An 18,134-nucleotide genomic window follows, 5' to 3' on the forward strand; every position below is an offset into this window, starting at 1 on the left:
TTGGTTTTGCCCCTATATAGACTCGCACATGAAAGCGGACAATGTCCGGGGAAATTCGATAAGGTTTAGACTGGTTGGATAGATACGTGTGGTTAATTTTTTGATGTTCTGTAATGGTGCATGTCTGGTTGGATTATCCTCTCCCTATTCCACTTCCTTCCCTTTCCCTTCAGCCTCCATCAATCTACATGTAATATCCCGCCAACCATTGCCATTGAGCCATTTAGCTGGTTAGTGGGCAAGGAGGAGGATTGGGCTGTCATTTACCACTGTGTATACACCCACATGTGTGACTATATGGCAGTGGTTTTCAACCTGGGGATCGAATAAAGATTTTCCAGGGGTCACCGAATCCTGGGCTGTTCCCAGCAGCGCCATCCGTGGAGCCTGTGGCCGCCCAGCTGGGCTGTTCCATGAGCCCGCAGCTGCCCATTCAGTTCACAGCATGGCTGGTGGACAGAGACTAGAGGTCAGGTGACTGGTGAGAAATGTGAAGGGGGAGGGGCTGGAGGAGACCCTAGCTCCTGATTTCGGCATAGGTGTCACTGCTACGAGACACCACAAAGTCGGAGACACAGTGGCCCATATTCTCATAGGGCTTACGACGGCACAACGCCATGTGCGCCGTCGTAAGTCCTAATCTGGGCCGTCGTATTAATGCGACTGATTCTTAGAATCAGTTATGCATTGATAAGCATTAGATCCGACAGGCGTAAGGCTCTTACGCCGTCGGATCTTAAATGCTTTTTTTTTTTTGGCCGCTAGGTGTCGCCGACGTAGTTTTCCCCGTCGAGTATGCAAATTAGCTAGATACGCGAATTCCCAAACGTACGCGCGGCCGACGCAGTAAAGTTACGACGTTTACGTTAGCCTTTTCCCGACGTAAAGTTGCCCCTGGGTGTATGAGGCGCAGTCAATGTTAAGTATGGCCGTCGTTCCCGCGTCGAAAATTAAAAAATGTATGTCGTTTGTGTAAGTCGTCCGTGAATGGTGCTGGACGTAATTTACGTCCACGTCAAAACCAATGACGTCCTTGCAACGTCATTTAGAGCAATGCACGCCGGGATATTTTAGGGACGGCACATGCGCAGTTCGTTCGGCGTGGGGACGCGCTTCATTTAAATGAAACACGCCCCCTACCCGCCGAATTTGAATTCCGCCGGGTGTTTTACGCTACGCCGCCGCAACTTTACAGGCAAGTGCTTTGTGAATAAAGCACTTGCCCGAAAAACTTGCAGCGGCGTAACGTAAATCAGATACGTTACGCCCGCCCAAATTTGCGTGAATCTGCCCCTAAGTATTTTTTTTTTTTCCTAATCGATATACAGCTGTCACATAAACCAGCTCTTTCCCAGCCTGTTTGCAGGGAAACAGTGGCAGGAGAAGCTTCTGGTCCTTTTTCTTCTTTTTGGATTTACAAATTGCCATCACGAATGACCCAAAAAAAAAGAATAAAAACGAAAACAGACACATTTTTCAGCAGTGCACATGTCTAAAAAGCCTCTGTAGTGATGAAATCTGAATCAATATTTATTGCCTCCAAGGGGTATCTATAAATGATGAAGCGCAATGCTTCAGCATCATTTTTTGGGGAGAGGTTAATATTCTGTGAAATACTTTGACCTCCCTGAGATGTTATACTGGATGTTGATACTCTCTGTATCTGGAGTTTCTCTCAAATTTTTTTTTTATTTATTTTATTTCATCTGTGATCCTGTAATTTATTTATTTTTCTCCTTTATCTTCCAGGGAAAGAAAGTTTTTGAACGCATGAACAGCTTGACGTTCAAGAAGTCAAAGGACATGCGGGCCAAGCTGGAGGAAGCCATACTTGGGAGCATTGGAGCCAGACAGGAGATGGTCAGGAGAAGCAGAGGTCAGCTTGGTAGGTCTGTCTAGACCAGGCGAGGGGCAAACTCGGCCCTCCAGCTGTTTTGAAACTACAAGTCCCATGAGACATTGCAAGACCCTGACAATCACAGGCATGACTCCTAGAGGCAGAGGCATGGTGGGATTTGTAGTTTCACCACAGCTGGAGGGCCGAGGTTGCCCACCCCTGGTCTAGACCAACCTTGTCCCTGTGTGTGTTGTCGCTCTGATCCTGTGTAATGGTGTCCTGTGTTTATTCACTTTGCACCAAAGAAGTATGACACTAACAAACAGTATGTGATGTATTCTGCTAGTCCAAGAAGGCAACACAGCCCTATTCCTGCTTTAACTCTATGCCAGCCTGGAAGTGCCAAGTACAGTACAATCCTTTATTTATATGGATATCAGTTCCTAAAGTGTATAGAATTTAGAGGAGTGCCAACATTTATAATAATAGTATACAGAAAAATACCACGCTGCCCAATAGGTAAGCCGCTAAACACTGCAAATAGACAAATAGCAAAAAAACGTGAAAATAAAAAAGTGTTGCGCTAATTAACCACTTAAGACCCGGACCTTTATGCAGGTAAAGGACCTTGCCAGTTTTTGCGATTCGGCACTGCGTCGCTTTAACTGACAATTGCGCGGTCGTGCGACGTGGCTCCCAAACAAAATTGGCGTCCTTTTTTTCCCACAAATACAGCTTTCTTTTGGTGGTATTTGATCACCTCTGTGGTTTTTATTTTTTGCGCTATAAACAAAAATAGAGCGACAATTTTTTAAAAAATTCAATATTTTTTTACTTTTTGCTATAATAAATATCCCCCAAAAAGATATAAAAAAACTTTTTTTTTCCTCGGTTTTGGCCGATACGTATTCTTCTACCTATTTTTGGTTAAAAAAAAAACGCAATAAGCGTTTATTGATTGGTTTGCGCAAAATTTATAGCGTTTACAAAATAGGGGATAGTTTTATTGCATTTTTATAAATTTTTTTTTTTTTTTTACTACTAATGACGGCGATCAGCGATTTTTTTTCGTGACTGCGACATTATGGCGGACACATCGGACAATTTTGACACATTTTTGGGACCATTGTCATTTTCACAGCAAAAAAATGCTATAAAAATGCATTGTTTACTGTGAAAATGACAATTGCAGTTTGGGAGTTAACCACTAAGGGGCGCTGTAGGGGTTATGTGTGACCTCATATGTTTTTCTAACTGTAGGGGGGCGGGGCTGGACGTGTGACGTCATTAATCGTGTTTCCCTATATTAGGGAACACACGATCAATGACAGCGCCACAGTGAAGAACGGGGAAGCTGTGTTTACACACACCTCTCCCCGTTCTTCAGCTCCGGGGACCGATCGTGGGTCTCCGGCGGCGATCGGGTCCTGCGGTCACGGAGCTTCAGACCGGCGCCCGCAACCAGGGCTGGGCGCTTAAAGAGGACGTACAGGTACGTGCTTGTGCCCAGCCGTGCCATTCTGCCGACGTATATCTGCAGGAGGCGGTCCTTAAGTGGTTAAGTTAGGTTGGCATAAAACTTCAAATTACATATGATAAATAAAAGTGAAGTGAAAATGTCCACATAAATACATACATATGGAAAGATGGAGTGGAATGGAGTATACCACAGACGAAGATAGCTGGTTACCCCAGATGATGCCCTTGGGACAAAACGCATCGGGAGGACCCCACTGTTGCTACTACTTTGCACAAAGCGCTTGTACATCCATCTAAATGTAAGTGTTCTTGCTACATTTAAATTTTCAACATTCAACACAGAGTTCTGCTATGTGGATGTTTTTTTTCTTCTTAATCTGTGGTACACACCCTTCCATACACATCCGGGATTTTTTTTGGACGATGGTGTCCTGTGAGACCATCGGGTAACCAGCTATCTTCGTCTGTGGTATACTCCATTCCTCTGCTGCTTGGTCACTCTTGCTACAGCCATTGGAAACACATACAGGATTGCCCAGGTTCAATTGTGGTTTTACCACACAAAGCTCTGTTTGACCCATCTGAACGTAGGTTCTCCTGGGTTCAAATTCTCTGGTAAGCCCCTTACCTATCGGTGGTGGTTTCTCTTCACGTTAATTCATTTCAACGCTCCTTCAACTCTAGCACCTCTTTAAAGTGATCACCAGGCTTTGGAATTCACCAATATTCCATAGTCAGATTTGTATTTTACACTATTAGAGCCAGATTCAGAAACGGTTACGCCGGCGTATAAGTAGATACGCCGTCGTAACTCTGAATCTACGCCGTCGTAAATGTAAGCGTATTCTGGAAACCAGATACGCTTAAATTAGGCTAAGATACGAGCGGCGTAAGTCTCCTACGCCGTCGTATCTTAGGGTGCATATTTACGCTGGCGGCTAAGTGTCGCTTCTGTTGAGTTTGGTGTAGAATATGCAAATGACTAGATACGCCGATTCACGAACGTACGTGCGCCCGTCGCAGTAACGATACGCCGTTTACGTAAGGCGTTTTCCGGTGTAAAGTTATTCCAACAAATAGCTGGCCTAGCCAATGTTAAGTATGGCCGTCGTTCCCGTGTAGAAATTTGAAAATTTTACGTCGTTTGGGTAAGTCGTCCGTGAATGGGGCTGGACGTAATTTATGTTCACGTCGAAACCAATACGTCCTTGCGGCGTACTTTGGAGCAATGCACACTGGGATATGTACACGGACGGCACATGCGCCGTTCCTAAAAAACGTCAATCACGTCGGGTCACCAATCATTTACATAAAACACGCCCCCCTCATCCTCATTTGAATTAGGCACGCTTACGCCGGCCCCATTTACGCTACGCCGTCGTAACTTAGGAGGCAAGTGCTTTGTGAATACAGCACTTGCCTCTCTGACTTACGGCGGCGTAGCTTAAATACGATACGCTACGCCGCCTGAAAGATGCGCCGCCCTACCTGAATCTAGCTATATGTGTTTTTCACATATGGACATTTATTTATGTATTTATGTGGACATTTTCACTTCTTCATTTTTATTGTCATATTTGTAATTTGAAGTTTTATGCCAACCAGAGGAGTGCCAACATTTACAATAAAAAAAAAAAAAAGAAATGGGGGGATTCTTCGTCCCAACAGAAGTTTTTGGGGAGGCTGAAATGGACTGTAATGGTACTGTACAAAAGCTTGGGATAACAAAAATTGATGTAAAAATTTAAATTATCTTTTACAATCACAGTTTAAAATATTTTTTTTTAAAAAAGGGGGGGGGGGGGAGCACACAGTAAAGGCTCTATATCGGGGATATGCAATTGGCGGACCTCCAGCTGTTGCAGAACTACAAGTCTCATGAGGCATAGCAATACTCTGACAGCCACAAGCATGACACCCAGAGGCATGATGGGACTTGTAGTTTTGCAACAACTGGAGGTCCACTAAATGCATATCCCTGATCTCTATATGGTCACAAAGTAGTGTGACACTCAAAGGATTATACCATATAACAACTGATCGCTCAACATGTTTTGCGGAAAAGATTTACCGCTTCTTCAGGAGCTTGTTTTTGTACATGTATACACATAATGCTATAGAACAATTATCAATGTCAACTATAAATCAAAAAACAAAGACATGCATTAGTCATCATATCATATATCGTACACAAAACAGAATGTTTATTACCGTATTTGCCGGCGTATAAGACGACCCCCTAATTTTCCAGCCAAAATGTTGGTTTTGGGATATACTCGCCGTATAAGACTACCCCCTTCCTACTAGTCATGCCTCGCCTCACGGGGCCACCATTACATGCCAGACTGTGCCCCATTACATGCCAGACTGTGCCCCATTACATGCCAGACTGTGCCCCATTACATGCCAGACTGTGCCCCATTACATGCCAGACTGTGCCCCATTACATGCCAGACTGTGCCCCATTACATGCCAGACTGTGCCCCAGTACATGCCAGACTGTGCCCCAGTACATGCCAGACTGTGCCCCATTACATGCCAGACTGTGCCCTTACCTTATCCCAAGACATGCAGAATCGCGGCCGTACGATTTTTCAAAAGCCGCGCCTTCTACGTCTTCTGTTCCGTGATAGGCGGAAACACTCAGCTTCCCAGGAGGCACTGTGTTCAGTGTTCGCCTATCACGGAGGCCCTCTCGTCCGAGGACAAGAGGGCCTCCGTGATAGGCGGACACTAAACACGGGACGAGAGGACCTCCGTGATAGGCGGACACTGAACACAGTGCCTCCTGGGAAGCTGAGTGTTTCCGCCTATCACGGAACAGAAGACGTAGGAGGCGCGGCTTTTGAAAAATCGTACGGCCGCGATTCTGGGATAAGGTAAGGTTAGGTTACCGGCGTATAAGACGACCCCCGACTTTTAAGAAGATTTTAAGGGGTTAGAAAGTCATCTTATACGCCGGAAAATATGGTACATATGAAGTAAAATGAAGATGTACGTATTTTGTGTAGTGGTATTCCAAAAAAGTAATCTTACCGAAGACATGTTGAGCGATCAGTTGTTATATGGTATATTGCTTTTGTATGAATTTTTTTTTTTTAAATAATAAACCTTACCTGCTCTGTACAATGTTTTTTTACAAAGCAGCTCCAATCCTCTTCTCTGGTCCCCTGCCGACACTGTTGGCTCCTGCCAAGCACCACATAGTCATTGATTGTGTTTCCTGATATAGATCAGGGAACACACGATCAATGACAGTGCCACAGTGAAGAACGGGGAAGCTGTGTTCACACACAGCTCTCCCCGTTATTCAGCTCCGGGGACCGATCGCGGGACTCCAGTGGCGATCGGGTCCGCGAGTCCCGTGGCCGCGGTCACAGAGCTTCGGACCGGGTCGCGGGCACGCTTCCGCGACCCACGGCTGGGCACTTAAAGAGGCCGTACAGGTGCGTGCTTGTGCCCAGCCGTGCCATTCTGCCGACGTAAATGTGCAGGAGGCGGTCCTTAAGTGGTTAAATTACGTAAACTCAACAGCATTTTCATGTGTTTGACGCCACTTCCCTCACACGATCTGACGGTTTTAGTGTGCTGTTTTGTCGTAAAAGTGTTGGAACGCATATGGCGGCGTCGTGCATGCGCACTCCAGAGGGTAGCCAAAATGTGATGGGTCGCCATATGTGACAAAACAAGGGCCTTAGGCAGTCATAAAGAGGTTAAGATTGTTTAGCAATATAAGCTTCTGCTGCAACCAATAAACTGTGTTCTGTCGGAGGAAAACACAAAGACTGTGGGGCAGCTGTGCATGATGGCCAATCAGCTTCTATCTTCAGCTTGTTCAATAAAACCTGGAAGCTGATTGGTTTCTATGCCGAGCTGCACCAGATTTTGCACTCTCCAGTTTTAGTGCGTCCTGCGGATTACACCCCAGGCTCCTTTGATAGCGCTGACTTTGTTTCTCTTCTGTCTCGGCAGAGAGGAGTCCATCTGGAAGTGCATTCGGCAGTCAGGAGAATTTACGGTGGAGAAAAGAGATGACTCACTGGAGACAAAACACGGACAAGATGGACAAGTATGAAGCTCATTACGAAATTGCAGTTGTGTTCATGTTTATTTAAAGACTAATGCCTCGTTTCCACTGAGCGGTTCGGTTCGGTACGCTTTTTTGGGTGTTTCCATTATGAAAGCGTGCCATAAAAGCGAACCGTACCGGACCATTCTGGGTCCTGCTTCAGATGTGGGGCCATAGAGAATGGAACGGTTCCATTAGGGCGGACCTACAAGTACATCTCACTGATTGGTGGACGTGCTAGGCTTTTTTTCTAAACCTTGCATGGTCCCGGATGGTCCGATTTGCAGTGGAAATGCTCTGCAGAATAGACCGGACCATTCTAACCCGTTCCATTCTAAGCGACCCGAACCGATCCGCTCAGTGGAAACGAGGCATAAGTCAACCTTTTTGCAGGTGGAAAATAAGCCTGCTGAGTTTTGCAGTCTCAATCATCAGGGGATGGTGAGAGAAGATAGTCACCGCTCCAATTTGGTATGTGGATAAATCCGTATCCTCTCAGAGAAACCCAGGTGCCGGCAAAGCACGAAGCAATTGTAGAAAGAAATGTTTGGACAGCCGCACTCTGGAAAAACCTTCTCGGTTGCCTTTTATTGATAAAAGTTATCAAACACCATACATCACAGCAAAGACAGGGGCATACAGCTGACGTTTCGCACTACAATCAGTGCTTACTTATACTCATACGAGTAAGCACTGATTGTAGTGCGAAACGTCAGCTGTATGCCCATGTCTTTGCTGTGATGTATGGTGTTTGATAACTTTTATCAATAAAAGGCAACCGAGAAGGTTTTTCCAGAGTGCAGCTGTCCAAAACATTTCTTTCTACAATCAGGGGATGGTGGTTACAATGCACAGGCTCCTACATACCCCTCCAGCACCTTGCCCGTACCGGGGTATGGACTTTCAGTAATTGAGCTGGAGGGACGTGTCTATGAATGTGGTGATGGATTACTACAAGTTCACCGGTCACGATGGAAGATGGGATTTGTAGTTAATTTATTCAGAGATCTCTGCACAGATTCAAAAGTGACAGCTGGTGAGGGGGGGGGGGGTGTTAAGGGAGTGAAACCCCCTCACGCCATGGGGGGGGGGGGGTCCACTTGCAACCATGTTAGACCCTAAATATGGTCTAACATGGTGGATAAAGGTGGAGTTGGCCTTTAATTCAAAAATGCTCTAAACAGGAGTCAAACCCCCTCACGCCAATTTAGTCCACTTGCAACCATGTTACACCCTAAAATAGGGTGTAACATGGTGGAAAAAGGTGGAATTAGCCTTTAATTTAAAAAATGCTCCATTTGTTTTTCCCCAATTTTCGCAGAACAGTAAAATATAAATCTACGGTTATTGGTGTGACTTTTAATATAATGCCATAAAATATGTGTGTGGTTGAGGCACCACGTCATAGTGTCAAATTCCAAAAAGATTTTATTCCAGTAATAATATGCTAGTTACATACCGGTAGTTCCATAGTTAGTCAGGTTGAGAAAAGACACAAGTCCATCCAGTTCAACCACAAAAAAAATAAACAAAATAAAAAAAACATAGTACAATCACATATACAGTAGGTGTTTGCGATATTGTGTTTTTAGCACGACAGCATCGCGCTGATTCTCGGCGACATGGTGCCGAGATCTCGCCGACATCTCGCACTCACTGGAATAGTGACAGCACATCCCAGCAAGCGCGTCATAGAAGCGACGGGAGATCCGACTTGGATTCCCGCCAATTCTACACGTGTGCAGCGTTTGTTATGAATCCTGAGGGGGAAGTCCCCGCCCAGATACCGGCCCCCCACCCTAAGTGAATGGATATGGGGTACATCGTACTCCTAACCATTCACCTGTAGGAAACATGTCAAAGTTAATAAACACACCACACAAGGGTTTTTAAAATAATTAATTTTTCTGCTCCGGAGGCTCCCCCTGTCTTCTTTATTAGCTCTTCTACCAAGGGGAGCTTCTTCTTTGACGTCTTCGGGTGGGTGGGGGCCGCCGTCTGGTTCTCTTCCACCGCCGGGGGGGTGTGTTTATTAACTTTGACATTTTTCCTCCAGGTGAATGGTTAGGGGTACGATGTACCCCATATCCATTCACTTAGGGTGGGGGGCTCCCAGATTCCGATAAGCCTCCCGCCCGCATACCCCGACAACCAACGGCCAGGGTTGTCGGGAAGGGGCCCTGTCCTCATCAACATGGGGACAGGGTGCTCTGGGGTGGGGGGGCCCCGCAGTGCGCCCCTCTGCCCCAGAGCACCCAACCCCCCCATGTTGAGGGCATGCAGCCTGGTACGGCTCAGGAGGGGGGGGGCGCTCGCTATAGGACGAATGATAAATAACGAACATTCATTGGAAAGTTAGTTTCTTCCTGCCTGCCATACTATATCAAATCCCAACTCCAACAAACTTGAGAATTATCCCTTTTAGTGGGTTTGCACCCGAACTGCAAGGCTCAATTGCTCATTTAGTCTAGGGAAGAGTTTTGGAAAAAAAAAAGTAATAAAAGTTAAAATGTAACTTCTAACTTCTAATTTGTTTGTATGGTTGCCTCTAAAATCCCACCACAATATAAAATGTGTGTATTATGTTTAATTAGGGATGATGGGAATCACACCTTTAGTCACACAGACTTTTCTTTTTCCTAATAGACCTGACAAGCAATTATCCCTTGCAGTGTAGACGCAGCCCCAATATAAGGAATCATTTTCAAGTTTGCCAGAGCCGGGATTTATATTTGTGCCCAAGGTGGCATTCTACTTTAAAGCCCAATCACAGACTAATGCCGCATAAACACAACTGTTTTTTCCCGTCGGGATAAACTCCGACGGGTTTTTCCAACGGAATTCAGCTCAAGCTGTCTTGCATACACACGGACACACCAAATTTCTGACCGTCAAAAACGCGGTGACGTACAACACTACGACGAGCCTTGAAAAATTAAGTTCAGTGCTTCCGAGCATGCGTCGAATTGTTTCCGAGCATACGTGTTTTTTTTTTCTCCGGCGGAATTCCATACAGGCGAACGAAATCCAAATTTTTTTCTGTCGGGGGGGAAGAGAACATGTTCTCTTTCTAAGTCCATTGGAATTTCCGATGGAAAAAGTCCGATGGGGCATACACACGGTCGGAATATCCGATGAAAAAATTCCGTCTGACTTTTCCATCAGAAATTCCGACCGTGTGTACGCGGTATTAGGGGACCTTTCGGGTTGTATTTGTGTTGTGTATCATTGGCAGGGATGGACTGGCCATTGGGACCACAGGGAGTTTCCTGGTGGGCCGATGGCTCAGTGGGCCGGCTTCAGTGACAGCGGACTGCTGCCCCCCTCCGCTCCTCTGTCTCTCCCTCCCCGCAGCACTCACCTGGGGGGAACAAAGAAGCAGGGGGAGGACCAGAGGAGCAGGGGGGATGACAGAGGAGAATGGGGGGAGGGGACAGACAGCTGACTCAACAGCTATGGCCTGGGAGTTTCTCACTTCTGCCTAATCTTGTCCCATAAGGGGGGCACCAAACTGATTCTTTGCCCCGGGTGAAATAATGTCTAGCTTCCCCTCTGGTACTGCCTATAAGAGTACCAGTACCAGCCGTTCTACTCTAATAAAGTAGAATGGCTAGTGGCTAGTGAAGGGGGAGAGGGGGCTTGGGTGGCCGGGGGGGGTGCGGGAGTTGTCCGGCCGCCATGGGAGAGACCTGTCAAAGTGGGCCAGTCTGGATGAAGTCCAGGGCCAAATTTCTGTCCCAGTCCATCCCTGATCATTGGCGGGGGGGGGGGGGGGGGCTTGAGAAATCCTAGGAGTCTGGTATCCAGTCTGATATCCAGTGCACCCAAATGTTTTGACCCTGAACCCTTAAAAGCCCAACTGCAGCCAATTTATTGTTTTAGTTCTGGACAGCGCGAGGAAGGGCTGGAAACGCTTGTTGGGATTTTATTGGCGTCTGAATTTCTCCCTAGTTCCTGTGTGCTCACCAAGAAAGGAAGTGAGGGCAAATCTCCCCAGTTGGGTAAAGACAACATTAGCCCCCCCACCCATGCCCTAAAAAAAATGTTTTGCCAGGAATTGATCTTTACTACTGTCTGGTGGATTTTGGATTGGACTGACTGGCTCCCAAACCTTGGGCACATGGATGAGCTTTCTTTACCGTACCATGGAACTATTGTGGAATTCTTCTCCTGTCCTCTCATCCCTTCTTAACTTCTACTTTTGGTTGTCTTTCCACATGTGCGGTGTATTTAGAAGCCACAAACCCAGCAGGTACTGTCACCCCGGTGTGTTCCTCTGTTTATATCCGGCTCTGCATCGTACACGTCCGTCACGTGCCGTCTTGAAGACCGTTTTAGTACTTAACGTTCCCTGTCCTCTTATAATGTGTCTATTATAGGTTTTTTTTTCTAATATGCACAGCTACCTAATTCATGTTTGTGTGTTTTTTTAATAGTTTATGGTAATATTAATGACATTTGTCGCCCATGACTGCGGAGGTAGAGATCTGTGCTGGTCAGTTTCTGTAGACTTGAAGTAGACCTACAACTGCAAAGAACGCCAAAATCACAACTTGAAGCAGAATGCAAATGTCATGATCATGGGATTGTGCCCCCCCCACCATGTGTGATCATGGGATTGTGCCCCCCACCACCATGTATGATCATGGGATTGTGCCCCCCACCACCATGTGTGATCATGGGATTGTGCCCCTCATGTGTGATCATGGGATTGTGCCCCTCATGTGTGATCATGGGATTGTGCCCCTCATGTGTGATCATGAGATTGTGCCCCCCCCATGTGTGATCATGGGATTGTGCCCCCCCCTACACCATGTGTTATCATGGGATTGTGCCCCCCACCACCATGTGTGATCATGGGATTGTGCCCCTCATGTGTGATCATGGGATTGTGCCCCTCATGTGTGATCATGGGATTGTGCCCCTCATGTGTGATCATGAGATTGTGCCCCCCCCATGTGTGATCATGGGATTGTGCCCCCCCCCCTACACCATGTGTTATCATGGGATTGTGCCCCCCCCACCATGTGTGATAATGGGATTGTGCCCCCCACCACCATGTATGATCATGGGATTGTGCCCCCCACCACCATGTGTGATCATGAGATTGTGCCCCCCCCATGTGTGATCATGGGATTGTGCCCCCCCCCTACACCATGTGTTATCATGGGATTGTGCCCCCCCCCCACCATGTGTGATCATGGGATTGTGCCCCCCCCCCCCACCAAGTGTGATCATGGGATTGTGCCCCTGTTTATGACGACTTATCTAATACAGTAAAACCTTGGTTTGAGAGTAACTTGCTTTGCAAGCATTTTGCAAGATGAGCAATATTTTTTAAATACATTTTGACTTGATATACAAGCGATGTCTTGATATAAGAGTAGCGTCATGTCACAACTGGGTATAAAAGAGAAGAGAGGCGTCTCTAAGTGTAGCAATATGGTATTACAACCAATGTTATGGTTACACAACCAATCACATTGCTATAATCTTTTGATATGGACTATAAACTTATGAATAAATGGTTGTGGAACGAATCATTTGAGTTTCCATTATTTCTTATGGGAAAATTTGCTTTGGATAACAAGCATGTTTCCTTAACAAATTATTCTCGCAATCCAAGGTTTTACTGTATCTATAGCAAGCCTTCATGCATTTTATTATTTTTAGGTGGGGAGGGGGGTCTGCAATCCTGTGTGCACATTGTTCATTCTTGTCAATAACACATCTGAAAAGTGATTGTCCTGTATTGTGACAACGTATTGATTACCCACTAATAGCGTCTGCATGTCTGACATTATGTGCACTTCTCGGAGTGTCTTCCCTTCGGCTGTGATTGTCTTCTTTGAATGTGATTCATTTATAACAGTGGTCATCAACCCTGTCCTCGGGGCCCACTAACAGGCCAGGTTTGCAAGATAACTGAAATACATCACAGGTGATATAATTTGCTGCTCAGTGATTGCAGTATTCTAGTCTGCATCTCCCCAAGGTAATACAGTGGAACCTCGGATTTCCAGCATAATCTATTCCAGGAGAATGCTCATAATCCAAAGTACTCGCATATCAAAGCGAGTTTCCCCATTGAAGTCAATGGAAACCAAAAAAAAAATGTTTCCGCATTGACTTCAATGTCATGCAATACCGCATGTGGCCAGAGGTGGTGAACGCCGGAGAGCCTCGGAAACACACGGAAAGGCCCGAGGCCAAAACCTGGCCTGTTAGTGGGCCCTGAGGACGGGAGTTGATGACCACTGATTTATAAGAACCAAAACCAGGAAAATCTTTCGTTGTGCTCATGGCTGCTTTCGTTAATTTGTTGTGATCCCATAAGGGAGCGATGGGTATGGCAGAGTTATTTCCTACAATTTTAGAATTCGGCCATCTGCGCTGAATTTACAATGAAAAGCTTGCAAGGTGGTGAGGGCGACTCAACTGAGAGTGCAATAGTCGCATATTAAAGCTGAATTCCGGGTAGGAGTATTTTTGCCTAGTTACTTTTCTCCAGCTTGGAACAATGCATCTTTACATATTCCACATGTGTGGGATCCCCGGTGAAGCCGAAGAATCACTGTAGTTTCCGGTGCTACTACAGTGAGCCTTGCTGTCCTCGAGAGACGCGGTCAGGGCCGTCTTAATAGTATCACGGGCCCCTGGGCAAAGTAATGCTCTGAGGCCCCTAAAATGGAGACAGTGCTGGTAAACAGACATCAAGTAGGTAGGAGGCAGACAAGCGGAGCTTCCCCTTTTGGGTGGAGCTCCGCATTAACTACATGAACAATCATTCTGTTACATACATAAAAGTAACAAAGATGTCCTGTGCATATAATATATCTGCTAGATTGATGCCTCTTCAGCACTCTGACCCCTCTACACCCCACATATCCCCCCAGCACTCCAACCCCTCTACACCCTAGATATTCCCCCAGCACTGTAACCATATACCATAAGATACCCCTTGTATTGTGACCCCACTACAGCCCTGATACCCCCTCTACATCCCTTCCTTCGAGTCCCCAGCATTCAAGCTGCATGGGGCAGGGTCAGAGCCTCACTGGCACTCCGGCCCTGCCCCTCCCTGCTGGCTGTCAAATAATAGGTATCATTCTGTACAGCACGGCGCACCGCTGCCAGCCTGCCTCCCTTGTGGCAACATCACTCTCAGGGCCATCATGGGGCCCCCAATTTTGGGGGAAAAAGAGTGGGCTCAAGGACCAGCTGCTTTGGGGAAAGTGCAGGGGCCCTCATGCAGCTGGGGCCCCTGGGCAGTGCCCTCTTATTAAGACAGCCCTGGATGCGGTCCCCAAACTGTGACCCACAAGCCAGATGCAGTCCCTTGCTTGCCTTTATGTGGCCCTTGGGGCACTATTCCTCACACTGATATGAGGCACTACTCCCACTGACACCAGAAATGAGGCACAATTCCTTTCAGTAACACCAACATTGGGGCAGAATTCTTCCCACTGATATAAACTATAGATCACAATTCTTCCCACTAAAGTAAAAGATGAGACACTTTTCCTCCACTGACACCAACGATGGGGCGCTATTTCTGCCGCTGACACCAACGATGGGGCGCTATTTCTGCCGCTGACACCAACGATGGGGCGCTATTTCTGCCGCTGACACCCACGATGGGGCACCATTTCTGCGGCATTTTCAACTTCCACTGATCATAGCGGTGCCATTTAAACAAGTCATACAAAGAAGTCAATTCAAAATTATAAATATAAACATTTTATTAATAGTAGAAAAAAGATATAAAAACATTAATGATCGACTAAGATTGACATGAGTTGTTACAGAGTCCCGACATGTTTCGGCAAATCGTTGCCTTCCTCAGGGGTCTGAGTCAGTCAATATATTTTTGTACAATCTAATGAAAGATACATATATATACAAAATTAGTTCACTGAAATATAAACAAATGAATGTCTCAAAGCATGGCTATACTCTCAAAGAATAAATGGACATGAACCAATGAACAATGATCTTGTGTGTGGAAGTAACCAGTGTGAATTGGCCAATGTGAGAGCCATACATACCATGTATCCATGCAAGAAGCAGAGCCAAAATGCAGCAAATCGCAGCGCTACTCAACAGCAACAATCCAACCTTAGTGTGGTTGCAGGGGGCTAGTAATGCATACTAAAGTATATGTATCTTTCATTAGATTGTACAAAAATATATTGACTGACTCACACCCCTGAGGAAGGCAACGATTTGCCGAAACATGTCGGCACTCTGTAACAACTCGTGTCAATCTTAGTCGATCATTAATGTTTTTATATCTTTTTTTTCTACTATTAATAAAATGTTTATATTTATAATTTTGAATTGACTTCTTTGTATGACTTGTTTAAATGGCACCGCTATAATCCCTCTCATTTTTCCACAATCCTATAATACAATTTAGAGGGATGAGGTGCCGGATCTAAAAGAGGACACGCCAATCACTTTCATTCACAACATTTTTCTTCCACTGATCATAGTTTGGCCCCGTAAAGTCTGAGGCCCGCTAAACTGGCCCTTTGTTTAGAAAGTTTGGAGACTGTTGCTTTAGAGCAGGGGTGGGCAAAGCTTTTGACTCGAGGGCCGCAATGGGTTCATATATTGGACCCGGGGGCCGGACCAAGAGTAGATGGACGGTGTGTATGTGTGAATTAATATAAATTAAATCAAACGCAGCCACTGTGCCATGCCATCAAACGCAGCCACTGTGCCATGCCATCAAACGCAGCCACTGTGCCATGCCATCAAACGCAACCACTGTGCCGTGCCATGCCATCAAACGCAGCCACTGTGCCATCAATTGTCACCACTATACCATGCCATCAAACGCAGTCACTGTGCCATCAATTGTCACCACTGTGCCATCAATTGCCACCACTATGCCATGCCATCAATTGTCACCACTGTGCCCATCACTTGTAGCCACTGTGCCCCGCATTTGTCACCACTGTGCCCAGTAAAATGCTGCCACTGTGACCTGTAAAATGCCCCCCCCTGGCACTTACCTTTCTGGGGTCAGCCGTGCTTCTACCGTCACTCGATGTCCCTCGTCCAGTCCCTCGTCCCGCCCTCGATGACGCTTCAGCCAATCAGGGCTGTACTCGGAAAGCCTATCAGAGCCGCTGGCTTTGATAGGCACTTCCACACAGCCAACCAGCTGCCGTTATTCAGCTGGCTGGTGCTCAACATCCAGCCATCTGAACAGTGGGCGGCAGCGGCGAAAATATATAGATTCATACAATGCATGAATCTATATATTTTAGTGGCTGTGCGAGAGCCAGAGGGGGCGGCGCTTCGGCGCCCTCTGTAGATGAACCGCTCCACACACGGCGGCGGCGGTGGAAAAAAAAAAACTAGGTCAGTTTTCCGCCCGCTCCGAGGGCCGGATTAAAAGGTCCGCGGGGCCGTATACGGCCCGCGGGCCATAGTTTGCCCATTCCTGCTCTAGAGCCAAGCAGCCGCCTTGCATAGTAACCGCAGGGGGTACCATTCAGAGAAGGCTTTGTATTTTTCTCAATGAATGCAAAAGCATTCTCTCATTGGGCTAGGTGGAGAGGCAGGGCAATGTCACAAACTCCACCTCATCAAATCAGAGAACACCTTGCATTCTTTGTGAAAAAAAAAAATCTATAAAATGCACCCATGTTGAGCGAGTGACCTTCTGTGACCTTCTATACAGCAGGGCAGCCGTTTGGCATGTGACTTGGAAGACAGCGAGGATCGCTGTAGTAACAGCAACCACTGCAATGATTTCCAACTTCCACAGAGATCCCACAGCTGTGGCATATGCATACTCGTGTTGATCCAAGTTAGATACAAAAAAAGCCAAACCTGGAATTCAGATTTAACAGATTATTGTTTATTATTCACAAATATGTAGCATTTCTTAACTTGGAGATTAATTTTCCCTTAGTGCTCATTCAGCTGTGTTGGGCAACGTTGCTAAATACAGTCCCAATGCAACAGGAAGACTATTTGTCTTATAGCTAAAAAAAAATCAGGATACGTTGTATTTTTGTGCAACGCATTTCAGCATGCGGTAATGCAACGTGCTGCAGTGCAGAGAAAAATAGTCGAGGGAAGAAAAAGTAATGGCAAATGCTCCAGTGTTTTTTGTTTTTTTTTGGAGTCTGGTGGACCTTGCATTGTGTAGTGGTTGTGCAGTCATGTTGGAACAGGAAGGGGCCATCCCCAAACTGTTCCCACAAAGTTGGGCGCATGAAATTGTCCAAAATGTCTTGGTTTGCAGACGCCTTAAAGGAGTTGTAAAGGAAAAAAATAATTTGCCTAAAATGTATGTCTGCAAGGTAGACAGACAGAATAGTGTAATGATTCTGTTAAAAAACGAGTAAATACCTATTAAATTCCTTCATCTATATCACCTCCGGCATTCTAGTTTCTGTTCTCTCATTCACTTCCTGGTTTGCATCGCTTGTTCATGTAAGAACTACATTTCCCAGTATGCATTGCGGCACACCCAGTAATTCACACCTCCTTGAAGTCTCTAACACGTAGAGAGCGTCCTGCCACACAGATGTAGTTCCCAGTTGGGGGCGAGCACGTTACTCACCACCGCAGTAAAGCCTCCCTTCTCGGTGGTGAGTAACAATCAGACAAGCAGGAAGTGAACAGAACAGAGAAGAAATAGAGCAACTTCTGAGCAAAAACGAACAATGAGGAAGTGAAAAGAGGAATGTCTGCAGGTAAAGGATGCTTATTATGGAAAAAAAAATG

The 18,134-nt window shown here is 46.2% G+C and overlaps 1 protein-coding gene across 11 annotated transcripts in view; it reads left to right on the top strand.

Annotated features, from left to right (window-relative positions):
- DOCK7 (dedicator of cytokinesis 7) overlaps nt 1–18,134 on the top strand; it is a 230,861-nt gene that overhangs the window by 161,161 nt on the left and 51,566 nt on the right. For 4 of the 11 annotated variants that reach the window (XM_040360795.1, XM_040360784.1, XM_040360787.1 and 1 more), the window contains 3 exons: nt 1,750–1,885; nt 7,289–7,385; nt 11,620–11,637. In XM_040360795.1, the coding sequence (XP_040216729.1) occupies nt 1,750–1,885; nt 7,289–7,385; nt 11,620–11,637 (251 nt within the window). The remainder of the gene's footprint in view (nt 1–1,749; nt 1,886–7,288; nt 7,386–11,619; nt 11,638–18,134) is intronic. The other 7 variants (XM_040360789.1, XM_040360791.1, XM_040360790.1 and 4 more) reach the window with 3 other exon arrangements.

This window comes from Rana temporaria, chromosome 7 (assembly GCF_905171775.1).
Source record: "Rana temporaria chromosome 7, aRanTem1.1, whole genome shotgun sequence".
In the NCBI taxonomy this organism is placed as follows: domain Eukaryota; kingdom Metazoa; phylum Chordata; class Amphibia; order Anura; family Ranidae; genus Rana; species Rana temporaria.